We start from the raw sequence: 27,930 nt of genomic DNA, 5'->3' as shown, positions 1-27,930 counted from the left end.
ACATGGCAAAAACCCCATCTCTACTAAAAATACAAAATTAACCGGGCATGGTGGCAGGTGCCTGTAATCCCAGCTACTCGGGTGGCTGAGGCAGGAGAATCAATTGAATCCTGGAGGCAAATGTTGTAGTGAGCCGAGATCCCGCCACTGTGCTACAGCCTGGGCGACAGAGCCAGAGCAAGACTCCGTCTCAAAAAAAAAAAAAAAAAATCATCTGAAGCTCCTCAACCCCCTGCTGCCTGAAGGATTTCTGGTTTTCTCCTGTGTCTGTCTCTGGCCCTGATCCATGGGCCTCCCCCATTCAATTCTCACCCTGTCAACTGGCATACCTTACCTGGTTTCCACAGAGACTGAGGGTAAAGTGATGGAAGTATTTCAGCCCTTTGGAAGTGAAGCTTGGCCCTCCAGCAAGAGTGACAGTGTTTGCCAACGCAGAGAAGTTGTAGTTGAAAGTCCTGGTCGGAGTGTGGCGTGAGAAAGTGCAATCATTGTAGCACAGAGAGTGGATCTGAGGGGGAGAGGGACGGGTTAGGCCAGCTGCTCAGGTCAGGCCTTTGGCCGAGAGTAGCAGTTTTCTCCCCAGTCTGGTCCCGCCCAATTGGGGTAATGAGGAGGAAGAAAGGATTAGGGGTGACCAGTAAAAGAAGTGAAACAGGCACTAGTGGGATTGATGTATATGTTGCCATTCAGTTATTAGCACATATATGATGGACAAATCCAAACCTGTTATTTTTCAGAAGGGAGTTCAGTCAAATTCTATAGCCTTATCCCTGTGCCTAGATTACAGAAGCTTCTCAAGACACAAGAGGACCCTTTTGACTTTCGAGCAGAGACAATGAGGTGCTACTACCCAGAAAAGGGTATCTGAGATGGAAGAAGAGAAACCCATCTTGCTCCCTCCTCCCTCCCTCACAGGGTAAAACTCACTGAACCCTGCTGCCTCCTGTTTCCCAGGTTCTCTGTAGGAAACTGAACTCCAAAAGGAAACTTTCTTCCCATAAACCCTTTCATTGCTCTGCTTTAGGGTCACCCTTCAGAGACAGCCGCACGCAACTGTCATTTCCTCCCACAGCAGCAGAGGGAGCTCCAGGGAAGGAAGATTGCGGCCAAAGTCCAGGGTACCCCAAAGAGGTTGCCAGGGGTCTGTAGAATCGTTGTACTTATTGCACAGATGAACTAGGCAATGTTTATGGAGTACATATCGATAGTGCCTTACAGATGTATGTGATCAGTAAAATACAAATTCATTTAAAGGCATCGATTAATATCTAAGAACTTTTAGTCATAAGTACTTCTCAGATGCAGAAAGTTCATGGGGACAGCAACACTGCTTATCCACTTTACTTATTTATTAGTTTTCAAAGGTGCCTTTATTTTTATTTATTTTTAAATTAGAGACAGGGTCTTGCTCTGTCACCCAGGCTGGAGTGCTGTGGCGCAATCATGGCTGATTACAACCTTGAACCCCTGGGCTCAAGTGATCTTCACACCTCAGCCTCCTAAACTGTTGGGATTATAGGTGTGAGCCACTGCACCCAGCCTTTTCCCGCTTAGCAAAGGAATCTTTATACTTGAAATGCCGAGGAACCCCTGGGATAGAAGATAGCAATGCCAGTTATTCATATGTCCCAGCAGTGGTTGGGTTTCCATCTTTTCAAAGAAGAAGGGGCAGATTTCCAGAAAAACAGGCCAGATTGGACAATGCTGAATATAAACCACAGGCCCCACCCCACTGTTCCTTCCCTCTAGGTCTCTACACAGATGCCAAATAACCCTCTGGATCAGACAGTCGCCAACCTCTCTTACCTGCCAACTGAAGATGAGACTTGTCAGTGACTGAGTCCTGAACCCTGGAAATCAAGCCCTGCTCACCCTCCACAGTCACAGCCTAGATGGATGTCCTCCAGGACTCCAACCTAGGGGTATGCTAAGGGGAGCACTTGGGTATCAGCCTCTCAAGAACCCCACCCAGGACCCAGCATCTTGTGATGTCATCCAACCAGAGGGCCAGGTTTAGAAGGCATTCAGACTGCAGGTACCTTGTTGCTTTTGGTCCCTGGACCACAGGGCACACAGGCCTGGACACCATAAGGCTGGTGGGCTTTCAGAATTGTATTAGGGGGGCAGGAGTGGCATGTTCCTGAATCTCGGTCAATATAGTAACCAGCAGGACAAGAGGTGCAGGAGGAGCCCACATCAGAGGCTTCTAGGGCACAGGGATGGCAGTAGGAGGCCACGCCATCCATGACATTGGTGACATTGATGGAGTAGATCTTGGCGACATCATTGGTGTACTTCCTGCTCTGGAGACAAGGAAATGAGAGAGGAGAGGGGGAGGCTTGAGACAGCAGCAACAATTGAGGCCTCTCGAAAGAGCAAGGTACTTAATCTTTCATCCTGTGAAAGTCAAGAAAAATCTTACAAGCATCCAACTCTGTACTCACTTGCCAGTAGCTCTTCACAAATTTCTGGAATTTGTGATCCAGCAAAGTCCTCAGTTTGGTCCTACTTTTGGGAAAGAGAGAGCTGTGCCCAAGTGGGCTGGGATGGTAGTGGGGATGGGGCAGCAATTTACTATGGCGATCGGATTTGAAAATTGGAAAGTACTTTTTGAAGAGCCAGTGGCTCTTCACGTGCAGCTGGTGTCATTTTAAAATGAGACTGAACCATTTATAGGATATATAAAAATATTAAGTGCCGTGGGGAAAATACGCAATGGATACTGTTTTATGAAAAAAGCATGTCTTTTCCTTATAAACAAGAAAAAAAGATATTTGTAGAGAAATAGAGTGTATAGGAGGTGCCCCGCATGTTAACTGGTTTATCTCTGGGTAGCGGGATTATGGCCGATTTTATTGCTTATTTTTGTTTATTTCTATTTACTGAGTTTTCTGCAATAAGCCTGTATTCCTTTGAGTTAAGAAAATAAAAGCAGAGTTGTTATTATTTAAAAAAAACAACAAGTCTGGTACCATATGTATCAGGGCAGGGACTATGAGGAGGGCCAGCTTATTTCTTACGGTGTCATCTTTCCAGGAAGTCATTTGGACAAGACTAGGTGGTCCTCAGAGGTCTGGGTTAGGCAGTTTTCTGCTCGACTCCCTAAGGTCCTTCTAACCCTTGGATTTGGAACTTCAGACTCGTACTTAAGCTAATGCTAAGAATCCTCCTGGGTTCAGAGTGTCTCTCCTGGGAGCTGGGTGTCTGAGGAAGGGGAGAAACTTACTGCCTCATGAAAAACAGTCCTCTGGAAGGCCCAGGTGAAGCTCGTGGTGGCGTTCTCCTCAATGATGTAGGTGTAGGACTGCTTGCCTTTGGAACCTTTCCAGGTCTCCACAGGGGTGTTGGTCCTGGAATTCACACCCTGAACCCAGGACAGACAAGTGAAGAGGGTGTGATGGCAAGAAGGAAACTGGGTGCCCATGTGGCTGCCATCCCAGTGCCATCACGGTTGGTGAGACCCTTGTTAAACTGTGAGGTCCCTGCTGGTCAGTCTGGGCCTTTCCTCTGTGGAATCACTACAAGTGGGGTGTCAGTCACGGGGACACACCAGTGGGGCAGATAGGACTAACCCTCCCCTGGAGGCCCTATAGCAGGCAAAGAAAGGAAAACGCACCACCATGAAGTAGAGCTCACAGTTCACCGAACAGATGGTCTCAAAGACAAACGTGATTCTGGCCACCTCTTTATTCTCTGTGTCTGCCATCAACGACTGTGGAGGTCTGTAGGAGCAGAAATTAAAAGTCAGTTCTAGAGGCCGGGCAGTGCTTACTGAAGAGCCCAGACAACAGCAGAGGGTCTGCTGGGGTCCAGGATTAGGTTCTGAATACGATGGAAAGTGTGTGGACTAAATCCAATTCTGCCCTCCTAGCTATGTGACCTTGACCCAGCCAAACCATAGTTTCCTCATCTGCAAAATGGAGGTGATAAAATCTCTCTCTTTTTTTTTTTTGAGACGGAGTTTCGCTCTTGTTACCCAGCCTGGAGTGCAATGGTGCGATCTCGGCTCACCGCAACCTTCTTCTCCTGCCTCAGCCTCCTGAGTAGCTGGGATTACAGGCACGCACCACCATGCCCAGCTAATATTTTGTATTTTTAGTAGAGATGGGATTTCACCATGTTGACCAGGATGGTCTCGATCTCTTGACCTCGTGATCCACCCCCCTCGGCCTCCCAAAGTGCTGGGATTACAGGCTTGAGCCGCCGCACCGGGCCTAAAATCTCTTTCTTAACTACCTCCCATCATTGCGGGGAGACCTGAAGGCATGACAGATGTGGAGGTGCTTTATAAAATGCTGTATCACCTCACTAGCAGAATATGGTCTGCAGACCCGCAGTATGGCCATCTCCCTGAGTTTATTAGAACCACAGAACCTCAGGCTCCTCCCAGACCCAGTGAATCAGAATCTGCGTGTTAATAATCCCAGGTGATTCGTGTGCACATTTAAGTTTGAGAAGCACTGCTATCATAAGACTGTAAATTGTTGACATATACTCAGCAGCTCTCTCTCCAGCTCTGGGGAGTTTTGCTGGGGTTAAAGGAGCGGAATTTGTGACCCAGCAAAATCCTCGGTTTGGTCCGACTTTTGGGAAAGAGAGAGCTGCGCCCAAATGGGCTGTGGTGTTAGTGGGGATGAGGCAGCAATTTACTATGGTGATCGGATTTGCAAATTGGAAAATACTTTTTGAATGTTATTCCAAAAGAGCCTAAAAAGTTTACTTGCCTTGCAGACACAGGCTGTACCTGGGCAGCTCTGAGTAAGGTGTCAAGGGAAGGCAAACTGAGCACCATCCCAGGGATAGGGAGCAGGGACCTCGAAGGAGGGAATGAAGGTGTCAAATTGGCAATGGGGAAGCCCATTCAGTGGTCGCCCCTTATCTTTGGAGTTCATATAAGCAGAAGAGTTCACTTTGACCTTGAAAATTCATTCACGGCTTTCCTTTTGGCGTTAGTCGTTTGCCTGAATTCTCAGGACCTCCAGTTCTCAGTATCTCTATACAGTTGCGTTTACCAGTGGGTTGGAAGAGCCATCTCAACCTCAGTCCTAAATCACACACTGGTTTTGTGGATGAGGGGCCTGGAGCCCGAATAGGTGAAGTGACTTTCCCAAGGTCGCACAGCCAGTAAGCAGCAAAGCACGAGTGCCCTTTCAGTCCAGTGTTCCTTCCACCACACCACACAGCCAGGAGATGTGTTTGTGTGTTTGTTTAGCGGAAAACAAATTTCTTGTTGCCCTAGGTCTTCTTGGGATATGGGGACAAATATGATAATAAAAACAATCCCTCCCAATCTTGTTGCCCCAAATAAAGATGAACTGGCTATGGGCATTTCTGGCCCTATTATTTTTTGGTGTTTTTTCTTTTTCTAATCTGAAGTGATGCTGTGAGGAGGAAGAATTTGAATAGCATGTGGCTAATGGATGGGAGAAGCTATACGGGATGAGAGAGCAGTCGGTAAATCAACGTGGACGGCTTGAAACATGGGTTAGCATTCAGGTTACCTCGGTCAAACTATGACTGTGCCCTCTGTTCTCAACTGACATTTGAAATGAAATGAAACACAACCCCAGAAGCCTTCTCCTCTACAATATTCCAAAATACTTGGGATTCAGATATGGCCAAGCTAGCCTGGACGCCCTTGGGCTTTGGATTCCTCACCTAAATCCTGGCACCACCAGAGTGAGAATCATGAAGTCGTTGTCTGAGGCCCCAGCAGCTGTATAAATGTGATCGCCAGCCACTTCCCAGCCTGAAAAGGAGAGGGGAGAGTTAATGTCCTTGTGCTGTTGGGTGCAAGACAAATGTGCACCCAGATGACAATCTGGAAGGGAGGTGTGACACCATCTTTTGAGGCATCCAGAACCACCACTGAACACGAACTACATTACTTTTCCTGCTACTTTGGTCAAAGACCCTGAAGCTCTCAGAGCAAGACCTTTGAAGTGCACGCTTATATTTCTAGCTCTGTTCCTTCCTCTAAAGCCATCTTGGCTGGACATACGTCCATGAGGAGTGGAACTTTCAAGGGAATGCATGACCTGGTTATTTTTCTCAGACATCACTATTGTGAAACAATGTGAAGCTGGGAGAACTGAGGGAGTGCAGGGAGCTAACAGCTCACAGCACGGGGCGGGGTGGGGGGGGCAATTACCTGTCATGCCCTTGTATTCGAAGTTGATCCCACTGAGAACTGTCGTTTCCATGTTTGTGGGCAGCATGTTCCACCATTTGTATTCAAATCCCACAGCAGGTTCAGTTCCCGCAGGGCAGCGGGTACAATCTGGGGAACCACAAGATCCATGCATTCAGCCAGAAGGCTGCGGCCACTCTGACTGGAGCTGCTGCCACACAGCCAAGTGGCAACAGTAGCAAGCAGCCAACAAGCCTGGCTGCTGAGAACTGCTGCAGGGAGGTGTGTCAGGCTGACTCAAAAACATTCTGACAACGTATTTAACTAACTCAAGATGTAAACACTGGGCCTTCTTTCCAGTATGCCAGCCATCCTACTTGCCCACCAAAATTTCCATTTCAGATCTTAAATGTACCTTCTAGTCTGATACATGTAGTTTATATTATTGTCACATTATCATTAAATGCATTCATATTAACAGGTACACAAATCCCCCCAAGGCAGCATGGCTTATAGGTTCTGGGTGTGTCAAGCTGGTCATCCCAGCCCCTTCAGCCTTCTAGTCAGCATCTCTGCCATATGCTGGAAGCTCTGCTTTAAGGATTGGGCACCTTCAGGCCCGAGCCACATTTGCAGTTGGTTCGAGGAAAAAGGAAGGCAGCCTCAAGTCTGACTCTGACCTGCGGACAAGGCCAGCCCTGACCTCTCTTCTCCTGAATTTAGTCTTCAGAGGTGACCTGGTCCTTACTGCCTCCCTTGGAAGGGCGGAGTCTGCCTTCAGCTGGCCACTCTGAGTGCCCACGCAGCCCACCAGCACAGTTGACATGGGGCTGGATGTGAGGCAGGGAGTGGGCTGGGGAGGAGGTTACCTGAGCCATTGGAGTAGGAACCATATGGGCAGGGCTCACAGGTGCTGTTGCTGGTTTTGAAGAAGCCCGGGTTGCAGGGTGGGCAGCGGGTCTTCACACCAGAGGCAGGCAGCTTCACCGCCCCCTCAAGCTCCTCACTGCAGATCTTTGGCTTGGCCCATTTGTACATGAGCTGTGTCTGCAGAAATGGATTAAGTACCACTCAGCCTGTGTGAGATTTAAGACATCTTTGGGACTCTACCTTGAGGATGGGGGTTGGGGGCAGAGATCCAGATTCTGGGCCAGATAAGAGTTCCTCTGGGGGGCGGAAACCTCTGGAGGGGTTGGTCACTGATGTAACCCAAGCACTGAACCCAGTGCCTGATGCATGGTTGTGCCCAATAACTATCTGCCAAATGGATGTTGCCCAGGTGACAGGGAATAGCTCTTATGAAGACTTTATGACAGAGGATGTGGGACCAGTTGTGTTAGAGAAAGCTCCGATTCCACTGTAGAATCTTATTGCTATCAAGGTCACAGGAAAAGCAGCTGGTGAAAATCCCAGAACTCGGAAAGGCACAGAGTGGAGGTGACTTACATGCCCCCTGGGGAATGACGGGGTGGCTGAGATGTCCCAACTTACTGTTTGAGTGGCGCATTCTTTGATCTTTTATTGATTGGGTCAACCTTTACAGAAAGCCTAATACTTCTATGCGCCACATCTGGTGTCTCACGAGATGAACGAGACATGGCCTCTGCATTGTGTGCGGAAGTGGAGATGACCCTCAGGAGACCCCAGCTGAGTCAGGGGTGAAGGTGGGCCGCTCCATTCTTCCCATATGGTCCTCATATCGAGTCACAGACAAAAAGGGGCCCTTATGGGTTGCACTGCTGGGCTGATGAACATGGCCCATGCAGCATACCATACACGTGAAAAGAAGGATGACTAAGGCCTCTGTCCATAGTTTTTCAAGGTAAGCAACAAGTCGTTGCTGGGAGCAGTGGCTCATGTCTGTAATCCCAGCACTTTGAGAGGCCGAGATGGGCAGATCACGAGGTCAGGAGTTCAAGACCAGCCTGACCAATACGGTGAAACCCCTTCTCCGATTAAGTCCCTGCCCTTAATGAAAAAAGAAAAGAAAAGAAAAAAAGAAAGAAACCCCTTCTCTACTAAAAAAATACAAAAATTAGCTGGGCATGGTGGTGCACGCCTGTAGTCCCAGCTACTCGGGAAGTTGAGGCAGGAGAATCACCTGAACCTGGAAAGCAGAGATTGCAGTGAGCCGAGATTGCGCCGCTGCACTCCAGCCTGAGCAACAGAGCCAGAATCCATTTAATTAAAAAAAAAAAAAAAAAAAAAGGAGAAAGAAACAAGTCCTTAAGGAGGGACACAGGCTGCCTTAACTGATGGGGAGCCCTGGGCTCCTCCTCCCCCTGCTCAGCTTGGCCCTCCTCCCTGTGAAGGGCTGCGACAGCCAGAGCCCCAGGCTTAACCCCACCTGCTTCCTGTGAGTCTCGGAGAGGAGGTCCCAGGAGCCAGCACACTGACTCAGGCCTGCTCTTGGACCAGCACATGCAGTAGCCCCAATGGACGGGCCATCCTAGTCCCTGAGAAATGACTGCGGTACAGCCAAGATCAGAAACATAATCATAGGAGCCAGCTTGAGGTGTGTCCCTTGATTTTAAAATACAGTTTAGAAGACAAACTGAATCACCAGACTGAGCAGAACCCATGTGGGAATAAGGCACAAAGCAGAATTCTGCCAGCCTGGGGAATGCATATTCACACTCACTCCTGAAAGCGCACACTTCATTGCTCCTCTGAGCTGGGCTTTGGCTGCGCTGTAAGGCGGGAGCGCAGGCTTTGGTCTGACCCAGCATCTAAAGGCCCGTGGTGGTCAGGCCAAGGCAGACACCCAGGCTTGCAGGCAGCAAACACACTACTGATCCAGAAGGCCTTGGTGTGAGCCCAGGGAGGGAACTGAGTGGGGCAGAAGGGAGGAAAGACAGTCACATTCAGTCACATGTTATGAACAGGAGGGAGAAGAGCAGCAGGATTAATTGTCTGCCTTTCATTAGTGAGTCAGCCGAGACCAAGAAAATGAAAATAATTTTTACAAGGTCATACAGACACCACAGAACTGGGTCTAAGGTGCAACTGACAAAACACAGCCATTCTCTCTTGGCTGCTGGGGAAGGAGATGATGCCCCAAATATGTCAGGGAGGTGGTGGTGGTAAGAAATGATATCAAAAATATTCATTGTTAAAGACCAGACTTTAACCTATGCTTAGTTAGGAAAGGGAGAAGTCAGCCAGCCAGCAAGTGTTTATGCATCTTAAGAGCCAAGCATCCTGCTTAGTGCTGAGTGAAGAATTCCCAGCTCCCAGTTCTATCCCCTCGAGAGTCTCTGGCTTAGGGGATAGAGATGGCTCAACTAGACCCTTCTCCGTGTGCCTCAAGCCCTTCCCTGCTCACTTATGCTGTTCCTCCACCCACCAGGCCCCGCAGCTGCTGCCTCCACTCCTGCTGTGTCCGCTGTCTGGAAAGCTCCGTGGCTCCTCCCTCATCTCCTTCAGACCTCTGCGCAAATATCACCTCCTCAGAGAGGCCATCCTTAGCCTTTCTAAAATAGCGGCACCACTCTCCATCATTCTCTGTCTCCTAATCGGGGTTTATTTTCTTCCTTCCTACCACTTACTACCAATTGCAATATTATACACCCATTTGTCTCCCTCCCCATCAAGACTTAAGGCCGGGTGTGGTGGCTCAAGCCTGTAAGCCCAGCACTTTGGGAGGCCGAGGCGGGTGGATCACGAGGTCAAGAGATCGAGACCATCCTGGTCAACATGGTGAAACCCCGTCTCTACTAAAAATACAAAAAGTTAGCTGGGCCTGGTGGCGCGTGCCTGTAATCCCAGCTACTCAGGAGGCTGAGGCAGGAGAATTGCCTGAACCCAGAAGGCAGAGGTTGCGGTGAGCCGAGATCGCGCCATTGCACTCCAGCCTGGGTAACAAGAGTGAAACTCTGTCTCAAAAAAAAAAAAGAGCTAGAGGTTCCCTCAGTCTTCTTAACTGATACATACCTAGTGCCTAGCACAGTACCTGGCACAGAGAAGCTACTTGATAAATATTTGTGGATTGTTGAACAAATGGCCTCCTCTGAGAGGCTTTCTCTGCCGCTCCCACCCCAGGTCCTGGTCACTCCTCTTCTGGGTGCTCCCAGTTCCCTGCACATCCCTCTGATTGCCTTGATTGGGCTTGTGTTTCTCTCTCTCCACCTCCTGCACAGGACTGTGAGCTCCCTGAGGGCAGGAGCTTGCCTCAGTCATCCCTGACTCCCCAGCCTATAGTGCCCTGCCTGACACATCAGCTAACCTCAAAGAGTGCTTGTTGACTTAGTAACAATGTAGACTAGGAGGGAAAGTTCTTTGTGAAGCAGAAAGCATGGAGGGAAGAGAAGCAGCAGAAACGGAACAAGTCAGGCCACAAGCAGGAACCGTTCAGTGCCAGCCCACAATGCAGCGCTGAGGGGCAAGGCCACAGGCAGGAATCGTTCCGTGCCAGCCCACAATGCAGCGCCGAGGGGCAAGGCTGGAGAGCTCTGGGAAAACACTGTGTGCGACAGGCAGAGTCTGCCCCACGGGGCTCGGCAAGTTAAAGACGCCAAGCAAGAGAGAATGAAGGGGTTTTGAAACAGAGCATATGAATATAAACAGTGAAACAGATGCTGCAAAACAGTTTCTGACCGGAAAATGAATGAAGAGTTCCCATTTTGCCCCCTGCCCCACCTAGCCCTGGGGTTCCCTCAAAGGTCTGTGGGGTTTTAACTAGTGCCAGGGTCATTGACCGCTGGAGCTCCAAATGGTGGCAAAGCTCAGGGAGTGAAAGACACTCCATCTAGGGCTAGGGGCTCCAAGACGGTGCTACCTACCTCTCCGTTGGCATCACAGGCCGTATGTGTGTAGAAATAATCTTTGTCTGTGCAAGCCGGGCGCACGTTACAGGAAGAGGATCCTTTCTCTAAATTATCAATGCAAGAAGAAATATTTGGAGTTACATAAGAAAGCTGAGCTCCCAGCCTCTTCATGGCCCTGTGACTGCCAAGCCCCTGCGTGCATTGCCACACAGATATTGCCGGAAGTAGAAAATCCTGCACACTCACCCTTTCCCTTGCCTCAGTAGGGTCATTTCCAGCTCCCCAAACCCTGCTCAGCCATCCCTTTGCACCTCTTCCAGGTGCTAATGAAAAACCACTATTCGCAGCCTGCTGCCCGGCTCCCCCCGGCCCCCCCACCCCATGACCCTTGGAGCAGGAGATGGAGAACTGGCTTCTTCAAAGGACCAGCAAGGAAGGGGGATGGAAATAGCCTCTTGCAGGTTAATCACCACCAACCCAAGTTCCCTGAAACCTGGGGAGGTTCAGAAGGTTCACCATCTTCCAGGTACCTTAGTGTCTTGACTGTGGGTGTGGTTTTTCTACTCCTGAAGTGCTGAAGTAAAATATGACTTTGCTTTTACACTCATTCCAAGCTTTTCTGTGAATGTTCTGATATATGCCTAGAATGAAGGCCTTCCACCTTTGAAATTTCCTTTGCTTCATGCAACCATTCTACACAAATCAGGTTTGTAATTTCCTTGGACTCCCCCTAACATGTAAGGTTCTCTCCACTTGCCTCAACCCAAGTGTCCCAACACTAGCTTTATTATTTATTATTTATTTTTGAGACGGAGTTTCACTCTTGTTGCCCAGGCTGGAGTGCCATGGCGCGATCTCGGTTCACTGCAATGCAACCTCTGCCTCCCAGGTTCAAGCGATTTTCCTGCCTCCGCCTCCTGAGGGATTACAGGCATATGCCACCACTCCAGGTAAATTTGGTATTTTTAGTAGAGATGGGGTTTCTCTGTGTTGGTCAGGCTGGTCTCGAACTCCCGACTTCAGGCGATCCTCCCGCCTCGGCATCCCAAAGTGCTGGGATTACAGGCATGAGCCACCGCGCCCGACCTCTTTATTATTATTTTGTTATTGCCATTTTTTAGAGACAGAGTCTTGTTCTGTTGCCAAGGCTGTACTGCAGTGGTGCCATCTTAGCTCACTGCAACCTGGAATCCTGGGCTCAGGCAATCCTCCCACCTCCCACACTGGCCTGAACACTGTCTTTAACTCTTGATTTGTACCTAATGAAAAATGTTAACCGCTGGGCGCAGTGGCTCATGCCTGTAATCCCAGCACTTTAGGATCTCTTGAGTCCAGGAGTTCAAGACCAGCCTGGAAAACATGGCGAGCCCTGTCTCTACCAAAAATACAAAAATTAGCCAGGCGTGGTGGTGTAGGCCTATAGTCCCAGCTACTTGGAAACTGAGGTGAGAGAATCACTTGAGCCCAGGAGGTTGAGGCTGCAGTGAGCCATGATCATGTCATTGCATTCCAGCCTGGGTGATAGAGAGAGACCCTGTCCAAGAAGAAAGAGAAAAAAAAAAAAAGAAAGAAAGAAAGAAAGAGAGAGAAGGAAGGAAGGAAGGCAGGCTTTCTGGTCCCAGTTGCAGAAGCAGGATGACGAAGGGAACGTCATTGTTTGGGAAGCATCGTAATAAGATGCACATGTTGCATCTCTAAAGCCTACCACCTTCAAAAGTCGACCTGAGGCAAATGTGGCTACCCTGCCAAGCACAAGAGAAAGTATAACTGGAGTGCCAAGGCTAAAAGACGAAATACCACCGGGACTGGTCGAATGAGGCACCTAAAAATTGTATACCGCAGATTCAGGCATGGATTCTGTGAAGGAACGACACCTAAATCCAAGAGGGCAGCTGTTACAGCATCCAGTTCATCTTAAGAATTTCACCGATTAGTCATGCAATAAATGTTCTGATTTTAAAAATAAAAAAAAAAGAAGGAAGGAAAAGGAAAGGAAAGAAACGAAAGGACAGGAGAGGAAAGGGAAGGGAAGGAAGCACGCTGTCAGTTTTATCCTACTCTCTGCATGTTCTCCTTATGTCTATGTTAGCTCTTCATACCTATGAACCTCTGAATAGCGAGAACTATTTCAATGAATCTCTATTAGCTTTTTAATTTTTTATCATCTTTCCATCACATGGGTTTCTTTTCTTTCTTTCTTTTCTTTTCTTTTTTTCTTTTTTTCTTTCTTTTTTTTTTTTTTTGTGGTAGAGAGAGTCTTGCTATGTTGCCCAAGATGGTCTTGATCTCCTGGCTTCAACCAGTTCTCGCACCTCAGCTTCCCAAAGTGCTGGGATTACAGGCATGAGCCATTGTGCCCAGCTTGACTCTCTCTTTCAAGCAGTGGCTTTAACTTTTCTTGAATTTAGAAACTCTTTTGAAAGTTTAAAAAAAAAAAGAATGTTTCTCTCTACCTAGAAAAATATGCATAATTTATGCAAATAAAAATTTTTTGGAAGTTTTCTAGGGAATTTACTTTCTCCAGAATAAAAATAACTGCTTTATAAGGTGCACATTACAATACTGTTACTACTGCCACCACGACTTCTAATATGACTAGTGTGTCACCTGCAGATAAGCATTGAATAACGGCAAGACCTTCTCTCTCTTTCTATTGCCTGGCAGGTAGAATGGTATAGTGGAATGAAATTTTAAGCTAGACAGATAGGGGTTTGGATCCTGCTTCATCATTTAGCAGCTGTGTCACTTTAGGTAAGTTGCTTAACCTCTCTGAGCCTCAGCCTTCTCATCTGTAGAACAGGAATAATAATATATACCTTGCGGGAGCCAGCACATACCTGGCACTTTGCAAGTAGTTACTCACTAGATTGCAGTAACTATTACTACCTGCGTGTTAGGGAATTATTTTTATTTGGGAGTGGTCACAGGAGAGTTGATAAGGATTAAAAGTCTTTTTCCTTCCCTTTCAGTTAAACGCTTATTTCTCAACTGATTCCTTCTTTTTCTCCAGGCACCACCTGAGTTCGTGGATGAGACAATCTCCTAATTGCAGCGTTGTTGGCCTGCGCTGGAAAGTTCCCTCAACCGCGCGTCTCCATACCCCTTCCGTCTCTGTCTTATTAGGCTGGACAGGAGGGAGCTACTGGCTGAGAAACAGCTGGGGTCTGCGCAGCTCATTTACTTGGTTAACAAGCAGGAGGCCCAATTCAGCACAGAGGGACCAGGGACTCCTGCTTTTGACTGACTTGGCCAGGAAGAATGTGTAGGGAGAGGCTGAAAAAGTGGGGGACATGCCAATTCCTGGATCTAATAAAGTGCAAGTTGTGTGTTAGAAAATTCATTCTGCACCAAGACCTTTCTCTGCTTGTCAAATATTTGCTCAACCTGACATTTGAGCAAAAATGGCTCAGCTGTTTACACACTGACCCCTGTTAAGATGGTTTTAATAAATGATTAACCAAAATGCTGAAACCAACCTCCTTTCCCAGCTCGGGTTTCATCAAGGTGTTTAAGTTGGATGCCAGTCAAATTTGGAAGACAGGCCTCTGTGTTTGGTTGAGGGAGGGAAAAGTGACTTAAGTAGGATTGGCCCTGGGCAAAACTGTAAGAAGATAAAGTTTATCTCAGGGGCTCCAACTCCTCTTTCTGCACCTGCCTCCTGCTTTCATTACCCCCCGCCCCCCCCAGGAGTACAATGTTCTCAGTGGGATGTTTTATCAAAGTAAAACATTTCTCTTGAGGGTTTCAGTACTGAATGGACTCGGGTGCAGCTCAGACAGCAGCTCGTGCTCTTGTCAAGCTCCTCAATGTGGCTGAGCTTCTCTTTCTTCCTCAGTAAGTGAAGATATCACTCCCTCACTATGCTATAGGTAATAAGTGAGATCGTGATTTGTCAATTGGACAGCACAAATGTCTTATGACTGTAACCTGTACTAGGAGTATTTCCTTTTCTTTAGAGTCAAGGTCTCACTCTGTCACTCAGGCTGGAGTTCAGTGGCACAATCAGCTCACTGCAGCCTCTACCTCCTGGGCTCAGGCAATCCTCCCACCTCAGCCTCCTGAGTAGCTAGGACTACAGGTGCACACCACCATACCCAGATAATTTTTTAAATTTTTGTAGAGACAGGGATCTTGCTCTATTACCTAGACTGTCTCAAACTCCTGGCCTCAAGCAATCCTCCTGCCTCAGCCTCCCAAAGTGTTAGGATTACAGGTGTAAGCCATAGCACTGGCCTATTTTCATCTTTTCTTTTCTTTTTTTTGAGACAGTCTCTCTCTCTCACCAGGCTGGAATGCATTGGTGTAATCTCTGCTGACTGCAAACTCTGACTCCCCGGTTCAAGCGATTCTCCTGCCTCAGCCTCCTGAGTAGCTGGGATTACAGGCATGCACCACCATACCCAGCTAATTTTTGTATTTTTAGTAGAGACGGGGTATTGCCATGTTGGCCAGGATGGTCTCAATCTCCCGATCTCATAATCCACCACTTAACCTCCCAAAGTGCTGGGATTACAAGCGTGAGCCACTGCGCTTGGCCCCCATTTTCACATTAAAAATGAGTGTTGGGACAGGATTTAAGGTAAAGGAATTAATAAAATTAGTACTTACTACACGCCAGGACCCTTTCTAAATCCTTCACCTGTGTTAACCAATCCTCATAATAACACTATTAGGCAGATATAATTATTGTCATTCCCTTTTTTTTTTTTTTTTTTTGAGAGATTGGGTCCTGTTCTGATGTCCAGGCTAGACTACTCACGCCTGTACTCCCAGCACGTTGGGAGGTCAAGGCGGGTGGATCACCTGAGGTCAGGAGTTTGAGACCAGCTTGGCCAACATGGTGAAACCCGTCTCTACTAAAAACACAAAAAATTAGCCAGGGATGGTGGCAGGTGCCTGTAATCCCAGTTACTTGGGAGGCTGAGGCAGGAGAATCACATGAACCCAGGAGGCGGAGGTTACAGTGAGTCAAAATCATGCCGTTGCACTCCAGCCCGGGCAACAAGAGCAAAGCTCCATCTCAAAAAAAAGGAAAAACAAACAAACAAAAAAACAATTCATATCTCAGTCAGTGGGGCACATTGAGAAATCAATGGCAGAAGGAAAATAGTTTCCAAGAATTCAAACTCCCAACCTAATGCTTTCCTAACAGCACTCTGGATAAAAATCAACTTACATAGAGTTGATCAAAACACTCCTATGCAGTTTTTCTAGAACCACCTTGCCATTCAAACCCTTGTCCAACTGCTGGACTAGAAAGGGAGCCAGAGATTTCAGCTAACAAAGGTTGCTGTTGATAGAAGCAGAGTGGGGAAGAGGAATAAAAAATGCAAGTGGAAAAACAGGAATCTAGACTTACAGATAAAACCTTCCCCCAAGATCCAAAGATTCCTGTTTTTGTTGAAAACTGCACTCACTTGGCAAGATCGGTGTAGGTAAATACGACTTTTGTTTTAGGAATAGTGTAGAAACAAGCAATTCACAAGGTTAGTGGCCGGTCTTGGCTGAGCAAACACACTTTAACACCTGTGTGAAGTGTGGCATGTGGGATCTGTCTGAGAAAGGGCCTTGTGCTGGGTTTACACACGGTCCTGTGTAAGAAAGGAAAAGTAGAATAGTCGTGTTCCCAGGGGAAAAGATGGGACCGTTTCTCGCTCCCTTCTTGTTTGTTTCAGAACCTGTCTTAGAGATTGGCCCTCATAACAATGTCTGGACTGCCTGAGCAGAAAGCCATCCGCTGGCACTGTCCATCTCACACCAGAGCCTCGATGCCCCCTGGAGCCCCCTCAAATGACCAGGTCCTTTTTCTCAAATTGGAATGCTTTAGGAAGCTACCCTCAAACTGTAAAAACAGGCAGCTTCCAGCTGTCCCCTCACTTTCCCTCCAAGCAGTGGTTTTCAAATTGTGTTCCAAGGAACCCTAGATTTCCCAACTGCCTGATTCGACTTCAATGAATGCTGTCAGGCTGATAAAAGCTTGTAATTTGCATCTTTAGGCCTTGTTATCAAAATGTTTGTGTTCATCAGTATAGGGTCACGGGTCTTACAAATTAACTTTGATAATTGTTATATGTCAAACTATATAAATGTATACCTTTTAAATCTACTGTATCTACTCTTTATATTATAATCTTTTTTTTTTTTTTTGACACTGAGTGTCACTCTGTCGCCCAGGCTGGAGTGCAGTGGTGTGATCTCAGTTCATTGCAACCTGCACCTCCCAGGTTCAAGTGATTCTCCAGCCTCAGCCTCCTGAGTAGCTGGGGTTACAGGTGCACGCCACCACGCCTGACTAATTTTTCTATTTTTAGTAGAGATTGGGTTTTGCCAGGTTGGCTAGGCTGGTCTCGAACTCCTGACCTCAAGTGATCCACCTGCCTCAGCCTCCCAAAGTGCTGGGATTACAGGTGCGAGCCACCACACCTGGCCTATATTATAATCTTGTATAAGCTTTCATTTAAAATTTTACCACTTTAAAAAAATGATTGAACCAGGCACAGTGGCTCATGCTGTAATCACAGCACTTTGGAAGGCCGAGGCAGGAGGATCACTTTGAGGCCAGGAGTTCAGGACCAGCCTGGGCAACACAGTGAGGCCCTGTTTCTACAAGAATGAAAAGATTCCAACCCGTTTCCTTAGCTTTCCTAATCCCTCTAGCTCTGAGCTTTTTCTTTTCACCATGGCACTATGGCACTTTTTACATCCTCACATACTATATAATTTACTATATATGGATCATCTATTTCTTTTTGTTTATTATCTCTCTTCATCCCACTGGAATGTAAACCCCATAAAAACAGGGACCTTTGTCTGTTTTGTTCACTGATGTACTCCAAGCACATAGAATAGGGCCTGGTGGATAAGAGAGGCTCAATAAATATTGATTAAATGATTTATTTTATTTTATTTTTACAGACAGGGTCTCACTCTGTCACCCAGGCTGTAGTGTGGTGGTGCGATCATGGCTCACTGAAGCCTCAACCTCCCAGTCCCAGTTGATCTTCCCGGTTCAACCTCCCAAAGTGCTGGGATTATAGGCTCACAACTTGGGAGGCTGAGGCAGGAGGATCGCTTGAGCCCAGGAATTCAAGACCAGCATGGACAACTAGCAAAACCCCTGTCTCTATAAAAATAAAAATAAAAAGTTAGTTGGGTGTGGTGGGGCACACCTGTAGTCTTAGCTACTCAGGAGGCTGAAATGAGAGGATTGCTTGACATGGGGAGTTTGAGGCTGCAGTGAGTCATGATTGCACCATTGCACTCCAGCCTGGGTGATAAAGTGAGACCCTGTCTCAAAAAAAAAAATTGACTAACTGATAATGGAGACATGGATTGGCAAGGGTATTCCAGGATCCAGAAAAGAAGGGTTTAAGAATTATCATCCTCCTTGGCCAGAAGGGTGGGTCTACTCCCTGGTTTCTCCCTGTATGTTTTGTTGGTACCCTCTATCCCCAAACTCTTCCCACCCTCAGGAACATCACCTGAGTATTTGTCGGGGTCACACTGGTGGCAAGAAGTTTCTCCTTTATTTGAGTAAGAGTTGGCCGGGCAAAGTTTGCAGAAAGAGGAGCCCTGCTTGTCTGCATATGTGCCGGGTTTGCAGGGGAAGCATTCTGAAGTGTAGGCCACACCTAGGGAGGAACAAGAGCACAGAAAAGCAAGGATTCAGCCTGGAGACTGAGCCCCCTGGAGACTGCAAAGTCAACAGCCCAGGGAGTCAGTAACAGACCTCAGATCCAACCCCGCTCTCAGTACCTGTTATGGCGATGTTTCTCACCAGCACAGGCTTGGACACTTTGGACCATACTGAGAAGGCTGTGGTTCTCCAATAGAGGACATTATTGCCTCGATTTAGCTCCACCTAAAAACCACAAACAGGAGCATTCGTTCATCACAGAGAAAACCCACTCCTCTGTTGATATAGCCTCTTTGTTGGGATGACTCCTCTTAATATCTGCATGGTAATGCTTCTTCTGACCCTCTTCCTCTTCTTCCTCAGCTCTGCCCTTCCTCCCAACTTAGCACAGTTTCTCTGTTTCTAAACCTCCTCTTATAACCCTCCCAACGTTCCCTGGATCATATATACCATGAGCATCTCTTACAGTGAGACCACTAAAGAGACCTGAAGGTACTGACAATAGAGTGACTGGCACTCCCTCATTCTGTGGTTTTGCAGGGGGCAGCCCCCCTCCCCAGAAGATCCCAGTCTTGAAGCTGGAAAGCTGCTGGTCTTTGGAGTCAAGCCATAGGAGCAACAAGTCAGCTCACACCCATATTCAGTCAACGCTGGAGGTCAGTAACTATAGCATCTTCATTATATCACACTCCTGCCCTCCAGGGGCATTGGGGTAGAGGCTCAGACTGGGAGGAAGCACTCTCTGAGGGAAGACCCTGGGTCCCTTTTCTGGGATCTCTGGGAGAAGGCTGGTGTGATTATACTCACACTGTGGAATTCCCATCCTTTCTCTGTGGTCTTCATCCACCTGGAGTCATCTGCGTTGGGCTGGCACTGGTCATTCTGAACCTGACACAAAAGAATTTGGGACCTAGTCTCAGCTTTCCAAGGAAATGGATACCTTTCCCCACATTGCACCAGCCCTCCAGAGGGCCCTTCTTTATATGAGAAGAGTTGCCAATTTCCTTCAGGGACTGAGCTCAGGACACATAAGCCTCAAAGTAGGGCAGGAGCTAGTCACACACACAATATGAGCGTGGACACCAAAGAAATAACTTGTCACTCGGATGTGCTTTTTTTATGTCTGAGCTGGATAAAACACCTAGAAATCTCCCAGACAATTCTTCCCCCAAGAGTCCTTTCACTTTCGCCTTTTCTCCTTGCCTTCTGGGGCCTCAGCTCATTTTGCCCACAGCTTTCTCCAGAGGGAAAACAATGGTGATTTCCCAAGCAGAGCTATGCTCATGATGGATTCCTCAAACGGATCGGAGCCCCAGAGAGTCTTTAGCTCCCACCCTCCACCTTGGCCAGGGGCTTACGAAAAACTCAAAGATGATGCTGGAGTCCGGGTAGTAGTATTCGAAGTTAACGGTGCCCGACTGCTTCAGGTTGACGGCATACATCAGTGTGGCTGTGCATTCGTCTGTGTTGGAGGCAATGTAGTCACCCCGGGGAACCCATCTGGACCTGCGAAGGAACAGGAACCAGGTTCACAGGCAGGAGCACAGCCCACCAGGCTTTGTGCCATGTACGGGTCTCACATTCTGCTGGGTCTTTGGGAAATTTCAGGCTTGTAATTGACAAGCTGAAGCTTGGACCTGAAAATGCTCAGTAAAGAAAGACAAAAGAAGCTGTCAGGTAGGTCAAGGACCTGGAGTACAGCCGAGAAGAGGAGGCAGACAGGCAAAGAAGACTAGCAGGCGTACCTCCACATCGTGCAGAACTACCTGGGATACAGGTGGCAGGTGAAGTGGGGGAGGGATGACTTTTTTTTTAATTTGAGACAGAGTCTCGCAGGCTGGAGTGCAGTGGCATGGTCTCAGCTCACTTCAACCTCCGCCTCCTCCCGGGTTCAAGTGATTCTCCTGCCTCAGCCTCCCAAGTAGCTAGGATTACAGACAGGAACCACCACACCTGGCTATATATATATATATATATATATATATATATATATATATATATATAGAGAGAGAGAGAGAGAGAGAGAGAGAGAGATGGGGTTTCACCATGTTAGCCAGGCTGGTCTCAAACTCCTGACCTCAAGTGATCCTCCCACTTCGGCCTCCCAAGGGGCTGGGATTACAGGTGTGAGCCACTGTGCCCGGTCGGAGAGAGATAACATTTATTGGTTGCTTACTACCTTCCAGGTATTGAACTATGTGCTTTATATGATTTCTTTTCATCAATAAGAGGAAACGTTTTTTTTTTGTTTAAGAGATGATGAAACTTGGGCTTGGAGAGTGCCAAGCCCAATATTACGAAGCCAGCACGTGGCAGGGCTGAGATCAGGGCTGCCCAACTCTAAAGCTGTCAAATAACTCAGTAGACAGAGTTATTCTTCAGAACTCAGACATCCACCCAGTCTAGTCCAACTGTTTTTCCAGAAATGTCCACTATAAGATGCTACATGTAAATTGTTTTTATGGAAAGGGGAGGGCCAGAGAACCCCAGAGACAGTCAACCTAGTCATGCGCTTTGTCTCCTAAATATGTGTTCACTCTATTCACCCTGTCCAGAGGCTGTCCCTTCGCTCACCACCACACCATCTATGAACCAGCTCCCAAACTTGTCTCCCTGAAGCCAGTCCTGCATCCTCCAAGCCCTCTCCCCACTGCAGTCCAGCAGACAGATCCTCCAGAACAGATGTCTGACCATGACACTCCCTTGCTTAGAATTAAAACCCCTGCTGGGCACGGTGGCTCACGCCTGCAATCCCAGCACTTTGGGAGGCAGAGGTGGGTGAATCACCTAAGGTCAGGAGTTCAAGACCAGACTGACCAACCTGGTGAAACCCCATCTCTACTAAAAATACGAAAATTATCCGGGCGTGGTGGCATGTGCCTGTAATCCCAGCTACTTGGGAGGCTGAGGCAGATGAATTGCTTGAACCTGGGAGGCAGAGGTTGCAGTGAGCCAAGATCACACCATTGCACTGCAGCCTGGGCAACAGAGCAAGACTGTCTCAAATAATAATAATAATAATAATTAACACCCCTGTGACTGACTCCCTGTGGCCATTAGGATAGGGTACAAATTCCTGATCTTGTCTTTATACTCCAACCCTATGACATTTCTCTCAATTCCTCTGCCAAACTTTCTCTTACCTATGGGCCTCGTGACAGGCTCTTCCCTCTTCCTGGAACAAACTTCCTCATTTCTCTGTTGGTTTAATTCCTCCTGTGTCTTAAATGCCACCTAATCTAAGAAGTCTTCCCTGCTTCTGTCTGCTTCTTCTCTGGGTGCCTTTAGGTCTCTTTGCTCCCTTTCTCATAGCCATAATCCCATGATATTTTATTTATTTTTAGTATATTATGGACTATTTAAGACCTATAAAATGGTATAATGAGCACTCACCGACCCACCACCCTGCTTAAGAAATTCAAGGGCAGAAGCCTCTGTGTATCCTCCGCTAACCTCCTCACCTTTCCTGGAACACACTGCCTTCCCACTGCCAAGTGACCACTTTCCTGAATCTGGTGTTTAACCTGTGCATGTGGTTCTCTGTACGTATCTCTAAACAATATACTGCATGGTACTGCTTCACACGTTGTAAAGCTTCACATAAATGGTGCCATATTTATGTGCTCTGAAACTCACTTTGGGAAGGGAGGAACTTCAATGCAATGATTGTGAGATGCATCTGTATTCACAGACACAGCTCTCTGGCTTTACCACTGCATAACATTCCTCTGTATGGCTCTACCGTATTTATTTGTGCATTACTTGTTGATGGACATTTGGATTGTTTGCAGTTTTGTGTGCACATTCTGCTATGTTTCCGTCTCCTTAGGCACATGTCTGAGTAGAATGCCTGGGAGGAGGACTGTATGTGAGCCTCCCATTTATTGGCTACTGCTACACCGTTCCTGTTGCTCCACATCCTCTCCAAATTGGAAACTGTCAGACCTTAAAATTGTTGCCAATATTATGTGAGGGAAGAGGTCGAATTTACCTTGCTAACTAAAGTATTCCCAGCACCAACCTGAGCCTGGCACATAGCGGGAACTCAGAGGGTCGAACAGTTGAACATGGGAATGGGCGATCAAAGACAATCCCACTATTGCCCAGGTCTCCGGTTGCTTAATAATGGCCCGTTGGCTGGGCGTGGCAGCTCACGCCTGTAATCCCAGCACTTTGGGAGGCTGAGGTGGGTGGCTCACCTGAGGTCAGGAGTTCGAGACCAGCCTTGCCAACATGGTGAAACCTCGTCTCTACTAAAAATACAAAAATTAGCCAGGCGTGGTGGCACATGCCTGTAATCCCAGCTACTCAGGAGGCTGAGGCAGGAGAATCGCTTGAACCCGGGAGGCGGAGGTTGCAGTGAGCCAAGATGGCGCCATTGCACTGCAGCTGGGCGAAAGAGGGAGACTCCATCTTAAAATAATAGTAATAATAATAATAATAATGGCCAGTTAAAGCAACCTGAGATTAGTCCACAGATTTCCCCCGTGTTTCCCAGAATAACATGGTTATTTCTAGCTCTTTGACAGTGTTATTCTCAAAACGGAAACATAACATGAGCTCATCCACAACATCTCAGCTAACCTAACAGCATTGATTTCTCCCTGTTGAAAGAGATAACCTTTAATGCTGATGTGCTCCAGGACATCAGCTATAAATAACTCCTGAAGTTTGATGAATAATTAAAAACATTTGCAAAACGCATCACAATTCTGATTTTTTCAGCGTTGCCCTGGTGAAGACATTTCACGTTCAATAATAACAACATGTTTTGATTGATATCTAGTGTCAGGTATCGCTCTAAATTCTTTACAAGTATCATCTCATTTAATCCTTACCTCAACCTATGGAGTACTATTTTTATCATCATTCATCATTTTTAAGTTGAAGAAACTAAAAAGAAGCCCAGAGGTGCTTAGGAAACTTACCCTAAGTGTTCAAATGTCACAAGGTGGGGAAGGAGTGTGGTTGGAACACAGCAAGCGAAAACAGACAGTCCTTGGGAGAGGCTGAGGAAATGGGCAGACGGCAGAGGGCAGGGCAGCAGGGCCCTGAAGGCTGTGGGAAGGTAGTGGTCTTTATCCCAAGAGCAATTGGTAGCCATTGAATCTAGAGTTTTGAGCAGGAAAGTACTGTGACAGAATTTAAGAAGATGAGGCGCTCGCACCTGTAATCCCAGCACTTTGGTAGCCTGGGGTGGAAGGATCATTTGATCCCAGGAGTTTGAGACCAACCTGGGCAACATAGTAAGACCCTGTCTCTACAAAAAAATAAGAAGTTAACCAGGTGTGGTGGCATGTGCTGGAAGTCCCAGCTACGCAGGAGGTTGAGGTGGCTTCAGCCCGGGAAGGCTGAGGCTGCAGTGAGCTGTGATTGTACCATTGCGCTCCAGCCTGGGTGACAGAGTGAGACTTTGTCTCTGAAAAAAAAAGAAAAGAAAAGAAGAAAGATTAATCTGGCTGCTGAGTAGACAGGCCTGAAGGAGGCTGAGAATGGAAGCAGGAGACCAGCTTCGAGGCTCTTGAGGCAAAACAGGCAGGATTTGGGTAGCTGCACAGCTGAACAGGAAAGCCAAATCCTTGCGCTCTAGGTAGCGGCTCAATTATTGCCTTTCTGAGGGATGATGGGGAAACCACACAAACCTCTCCAGATGGCCATTTCCCCTCCACTGAGGGAGAAATATCCTTTCCCTCCCTCCCTCCCTCCCAGTGATGTCGTGGGATGCCTTAAGATGCAGGCCCTGATATAGTCCGTGCCGTGGAAATACAAGTTATTATTAACCCACCCACATCCTGCCTCACTGAGAGATAATGATTTCTGGACACTCGGTGCAGGCCCCAGAGAGAGATGAAATCCTTCCTTTACGTGGGTAGGAATTGACTGAGCCGGGTCTGCCCCTTGTCCAGGGCCTAATGACATTCTCCATTAGGACTCAAATGGGGGTTGGTTGTCTTAAACCACACCTTCAAGTTCCTTCCAGCTCTAAAGCTCTCTAGCTTTATCTCTGCATCCAGTATTGTCATGCTAATGAATCTGACACATCAAATTGACTACATCAAAATTGGACTACAGATTAAATAGCTACTGCTTGGCTCAGACAAGATTTAAGACATTGTTCCCAGTTTTAGAAAACCAAGTGTAATACAATTATTGAGTCCTTCTTATTCATTTGATTGTTCGGGTATCAGAGAAACTTTCATTTACTTTCCTCCCGTATTTGCTGTCAATATTTAATAAGGAACAATAAGACTGCCTTTCACATCCTCATATCCCCCCACTTTCACTCCCTAGGACCCAATATTGCCTTTCCCATAATAAATGTTATTTGAAGGTGGCATTATAAGGCAGTGGAAACTCGGGCTTGAATTTCAATCTCGCCAGCTGTAAGCCGGATAACAAAGGGCAGGTCATAACCTCGCTAAGCCTCGGGTTCCTGTCTCTGTAATAGAAATAGTAATGCCTATTTCACAGGGTTCTTGTGAGAATTAGAGAAAATAATATATGTAAAGCATCCAAAATAGTGCCTGGCCTATAAAAGGCATATCTGAAAGAAATACCCAGTTCTCCAAGCACCCTGGGCTGAGCTTTTCAAGAAAATGCTCTGGTCATTGGGGTCTCACAGCATCTGGAAGATTTCAGCCAGCACTGAGCAAAGGCTAGGCAGAATCAGTTTTAGAAGTTAGCACCCAGGGTGGCTCCCGCCTGTAATCCCAGCACTATGGAAGGCTGAGGCAGGTTGGTCACCTGAGGTCAGGAGTTCGAGACCAGCCTGGCCAACATGGTGAAACCCCATCTCTACTTTAAAAATACAAAAAAAAAAAAGTAGCCAGGCATGGTGGCACACACCTGTAATTCCAGCTACTCAGGAAGCTGAGGCAGGAGAATCGCTTGAACCTGGGAGCTGGGGGTTGCAGTGAGCCGAGATCACTCCACTGCATTCCAGCCTGGGTGACAGAGTGAGACTCTGTCTCAAAAAACAAAAAAGAAGTTAGCATCCAAGCCGGGAAGATACCCCAGCTTTGCATATTGTGTTCCAATCAAGCTGAGAAAGTCTATTGGCTGATCCGAAATTCTGTGGTGGAAATCCACTTTTGGGTTTGTTTGTTGGTTGGTTTTTGTTTTTATTGAGACAGGGTCTTGCTCTGTTATCCAGGGGTACAGTGGTGTGATCACAGCTCACTTTAACCGTGAACTCCTAGGCTCAAGCTCTCCTTTTGCCTCAGCCTTCTGAGTTGCTGGGACTACAGACATGCACCACCACAGCTGGCAAAATTTTTAAACCTTTTGTAGAGACAGGGGTCTCGCTATGTTGCCCAGGCTTGTCTCAAACTCTTGGCCTCAGGCAATCCTCCCATATCAGCCTCTGAAAGTACTGGGATTACAGGGGTGAGCCACTGTGCCCAGCTCCAGTTGGGTTTTGTTTTAAATAGACTGAGCCATGTAAGCCTTGTCCCCCTTGTCCACTCTCCTATTTCCCCATGTCTCTTACCTCCCACAAATGCCTGTCTATCACTGGTAAGTTTAAATCAATGAGTGGGCCAGGCAGAGTCATATCCACTGCTCCTGTGGACACAGCTGCAGGCCTCACCCTGGCAGCCCGGCTGCCTCTTCCCTTCGTCCTCCCTGCCCAGCCCGAGGGGCAGTGAAGGAGGCTGTCCAGCGTACCCTGCAGCCTCTTCCCCAGTGGGTTGGGGGCGGGGTGGGGGTGAGTGCAAACTCACGAAGTGCAGTTCTCGGTGGACTCAGCGGCACCGTCATCTATCTCCATGTTGGCTGAGAGGCTGGCAAAGCCATGGGGCAGCTCATCCCACTCATCAAACCGAATGCCTGTGCCCAGGGAGTAGCGGCCCTCAGCACATGGCTTACACGACTGGTCCTTCATATCCAGAAACTCCCCGGCATTGCAAGAGAAGGCTGGAAAACAGGGCAGAGACAAGGCAGGACAGTGAGGTCACTGCAGCCCCAGAAGTGGACAGGCTGTGAGCAGCTGAAGGAGAAGCTCAGGGTTGGAGTTTGGCCCACTAAGATTCAGGGCCATGGCATTTACTGTGTGATTTTGTTTTTCTTTAAAAAAAAAAAAAGTTTTTTCAGCAGTGATACTCCTTGTTATGTGTGATTCTATTTGTATGGAATGGCCAAAAGAGGCAAAGCCATAGAGACGGAAAGTAGATTTGTGGTTGCCAGGGGCTGTGGGGAGGGGCCTGGGGAGCAATTGCTAATAATGTGAGGTTTCTTTGTAGGATGATTAAAATGTGAAATCAGAGTGATGATGGTTGCATGAATATTCAAAAAGCCACTGAATTTTATACTTAAAGGAATGAATTTCATGGCATGTAAATTATATACAAATAAAGCTGTTGTTTTTAAAAGATCTAGGGCCATGGATGCTCTGCCCTGCCGTGGGACTTTCGGCTTGTCCCTGGCACTCCTGTTTCCTTTGGAGAGGCGCCCTGACCATTCTGAGAGCTCTCCAGTGAAAAGGATGCCAAGGTCTCTTGTGCTGATCCCTCTAAATGACACATGACTGTTCAACCTTAAATTTCTCCCTTGAGCCTCTGGCCTCTGCCTTTCTAGTTGTGCTGCCACCATGCTAGGTGGGATTCTTATTACCTTTTAACTCAGCCATTGCAACATCCTTCTAACTAGCTTCCTATTCTTATTTCTGATCATTTTGTGGTCAGAGGTGCCTTTTCTAAAACACTGGTATGATCAGGCACAGTGGCTTATGCCTGTAAACCCAACACTTTGAGAGACCAAGGCAGTAGGATCACTTGAGCCCGGGAGTTTGAGGCCAACCTGGAAAACATAGTGAGACCCCGTCACTATAAAAAAATTCTTTTAATTAGCTGGGAGTGATGGTGTGTGCCTGTAGTCCTAGCTACTCAGCAGGCTGAAGTGGGAGAATTGCTTGAACCCAGGAGGTCAAGGCTGCAGAGAGCTATGATTGTACCACGGTACTTCAGCCTAGGAAACAGAGTGAGACCTTGTCTTTTAAATAATAAAAACTAAAACACATATGTACTATTATTCTCCTTATTTCAAAAATAAACTGCCACTCCCTTTTGGTTCTAGAATTATGCTCTTGGCCTGGCATTCAGAGTTCTCCACAATTTCCCTCCAGCCTAACTTTCCAGCTTGACCTCTCACGACAGATCTTTTTCCACTTCAACCCCATCCATCCCCTTCTCCGTGTTGCCTCCACCCTGGACCACAAGCTCTTCCTCAAATGCGTCACTGTTCATCCATGTCTAAACTTTTGCTCAAGCGGTCCTCTCAGCTATGCCTAATCCTAAATATTCATAATGCTCATTCTTTCTCATATCTTATATGTCTGCCACCCACTAGGCTCTGTTCCCCTCCAGGGATGGCTGGCTCAGTGACTGGCACAGACTGGGAGC

The 27,930-nt window shown here is 47.4% G+C and overlaps 1 protein-coding gene and 1 pseudogene across 4 annotated transcripts in view; one reads left to right on the top strand and one right to left on the bottom strand.

The window, feature by feature from the left end:
• ELAPOR1 (endosome-lysosome associated apoptosis and autophagy regulator 1) overlaps positions 1-27,930 on the bottom strand; it is an 87,809-nt gene that overhangs the window by 11,188 nt on the left and 48,691 nt on the right. For all 4 annotated transcript variants that reach the window (XM_017974991.4, XM_035252368.3, XM_035252364.3 and 1 more), the window contains 13 exons: positions 26,254-26,446; positions 19,891-20,038; positions 19,340-19,420; positions 18,652-18,757; positions 18,378-18,527; positions 10,912-11,000; positions 7,000-7,177; positions 6,152-6,280; positions 5,659-5,749; positions 3,617-3,722; positions 3,227-3,364; positions 2,040-2,303; positions 335-508 (listed from right to left, as the gene is read on the bottom strand). In XM_017974991.4, coding sequence (XP_017830480.3) covers positions 335-508; positions 2,040-2,303; positions 3,227-3,364; positions 3,617-3,722; positions 5,659-5,749; positions 6,152-6,280; positions 7,000-7,177; positions 10,912-11,000; positions 18,378-18,527; positions 18,652-18,757; positions 19,340-19,420; positions 19,891-20,038; positions 26,254-26,446 — 1,847 coding nt within the window. The remainder of the gene's footprint in view (positions 1-334; positions 509-2,039; positions 2,304-3,226; positions 3,365-3,616; positions 3,723-5,658; positions 5,750-6,151; positions 6,281-6,999; positions 7,178-10,911; positions 11,001-18,377; positions 18,528-18,651; positions 18,758-19,339; positions 19,421-19,890; positions 20,039-26,253; positions 26,447-27,930) is intronic.
• Positions 12,532-12,843, top strand: LOC108592685 (large ribosomal subunit protein eL37-like; annotated as a pseudogene).

The sequence above is a fragment of the Callithrix jacchus genome, chromosome 7 (genome assembly GCF_049354715.1).
Source record: "Callithrix jacchus isolate 240 chromosome 7, calJac240_pri, whole genome shotgun sequence".
NCBI classification, from domain to species: Eukaryota; Metazoa; Chordata; class Mammalia; order Primates; family Cebidae; genus Callithrix; species Callithrix jacchus.
This window is presented reverse-complemented; position numbering and strand designations above follow the sequence as displayed.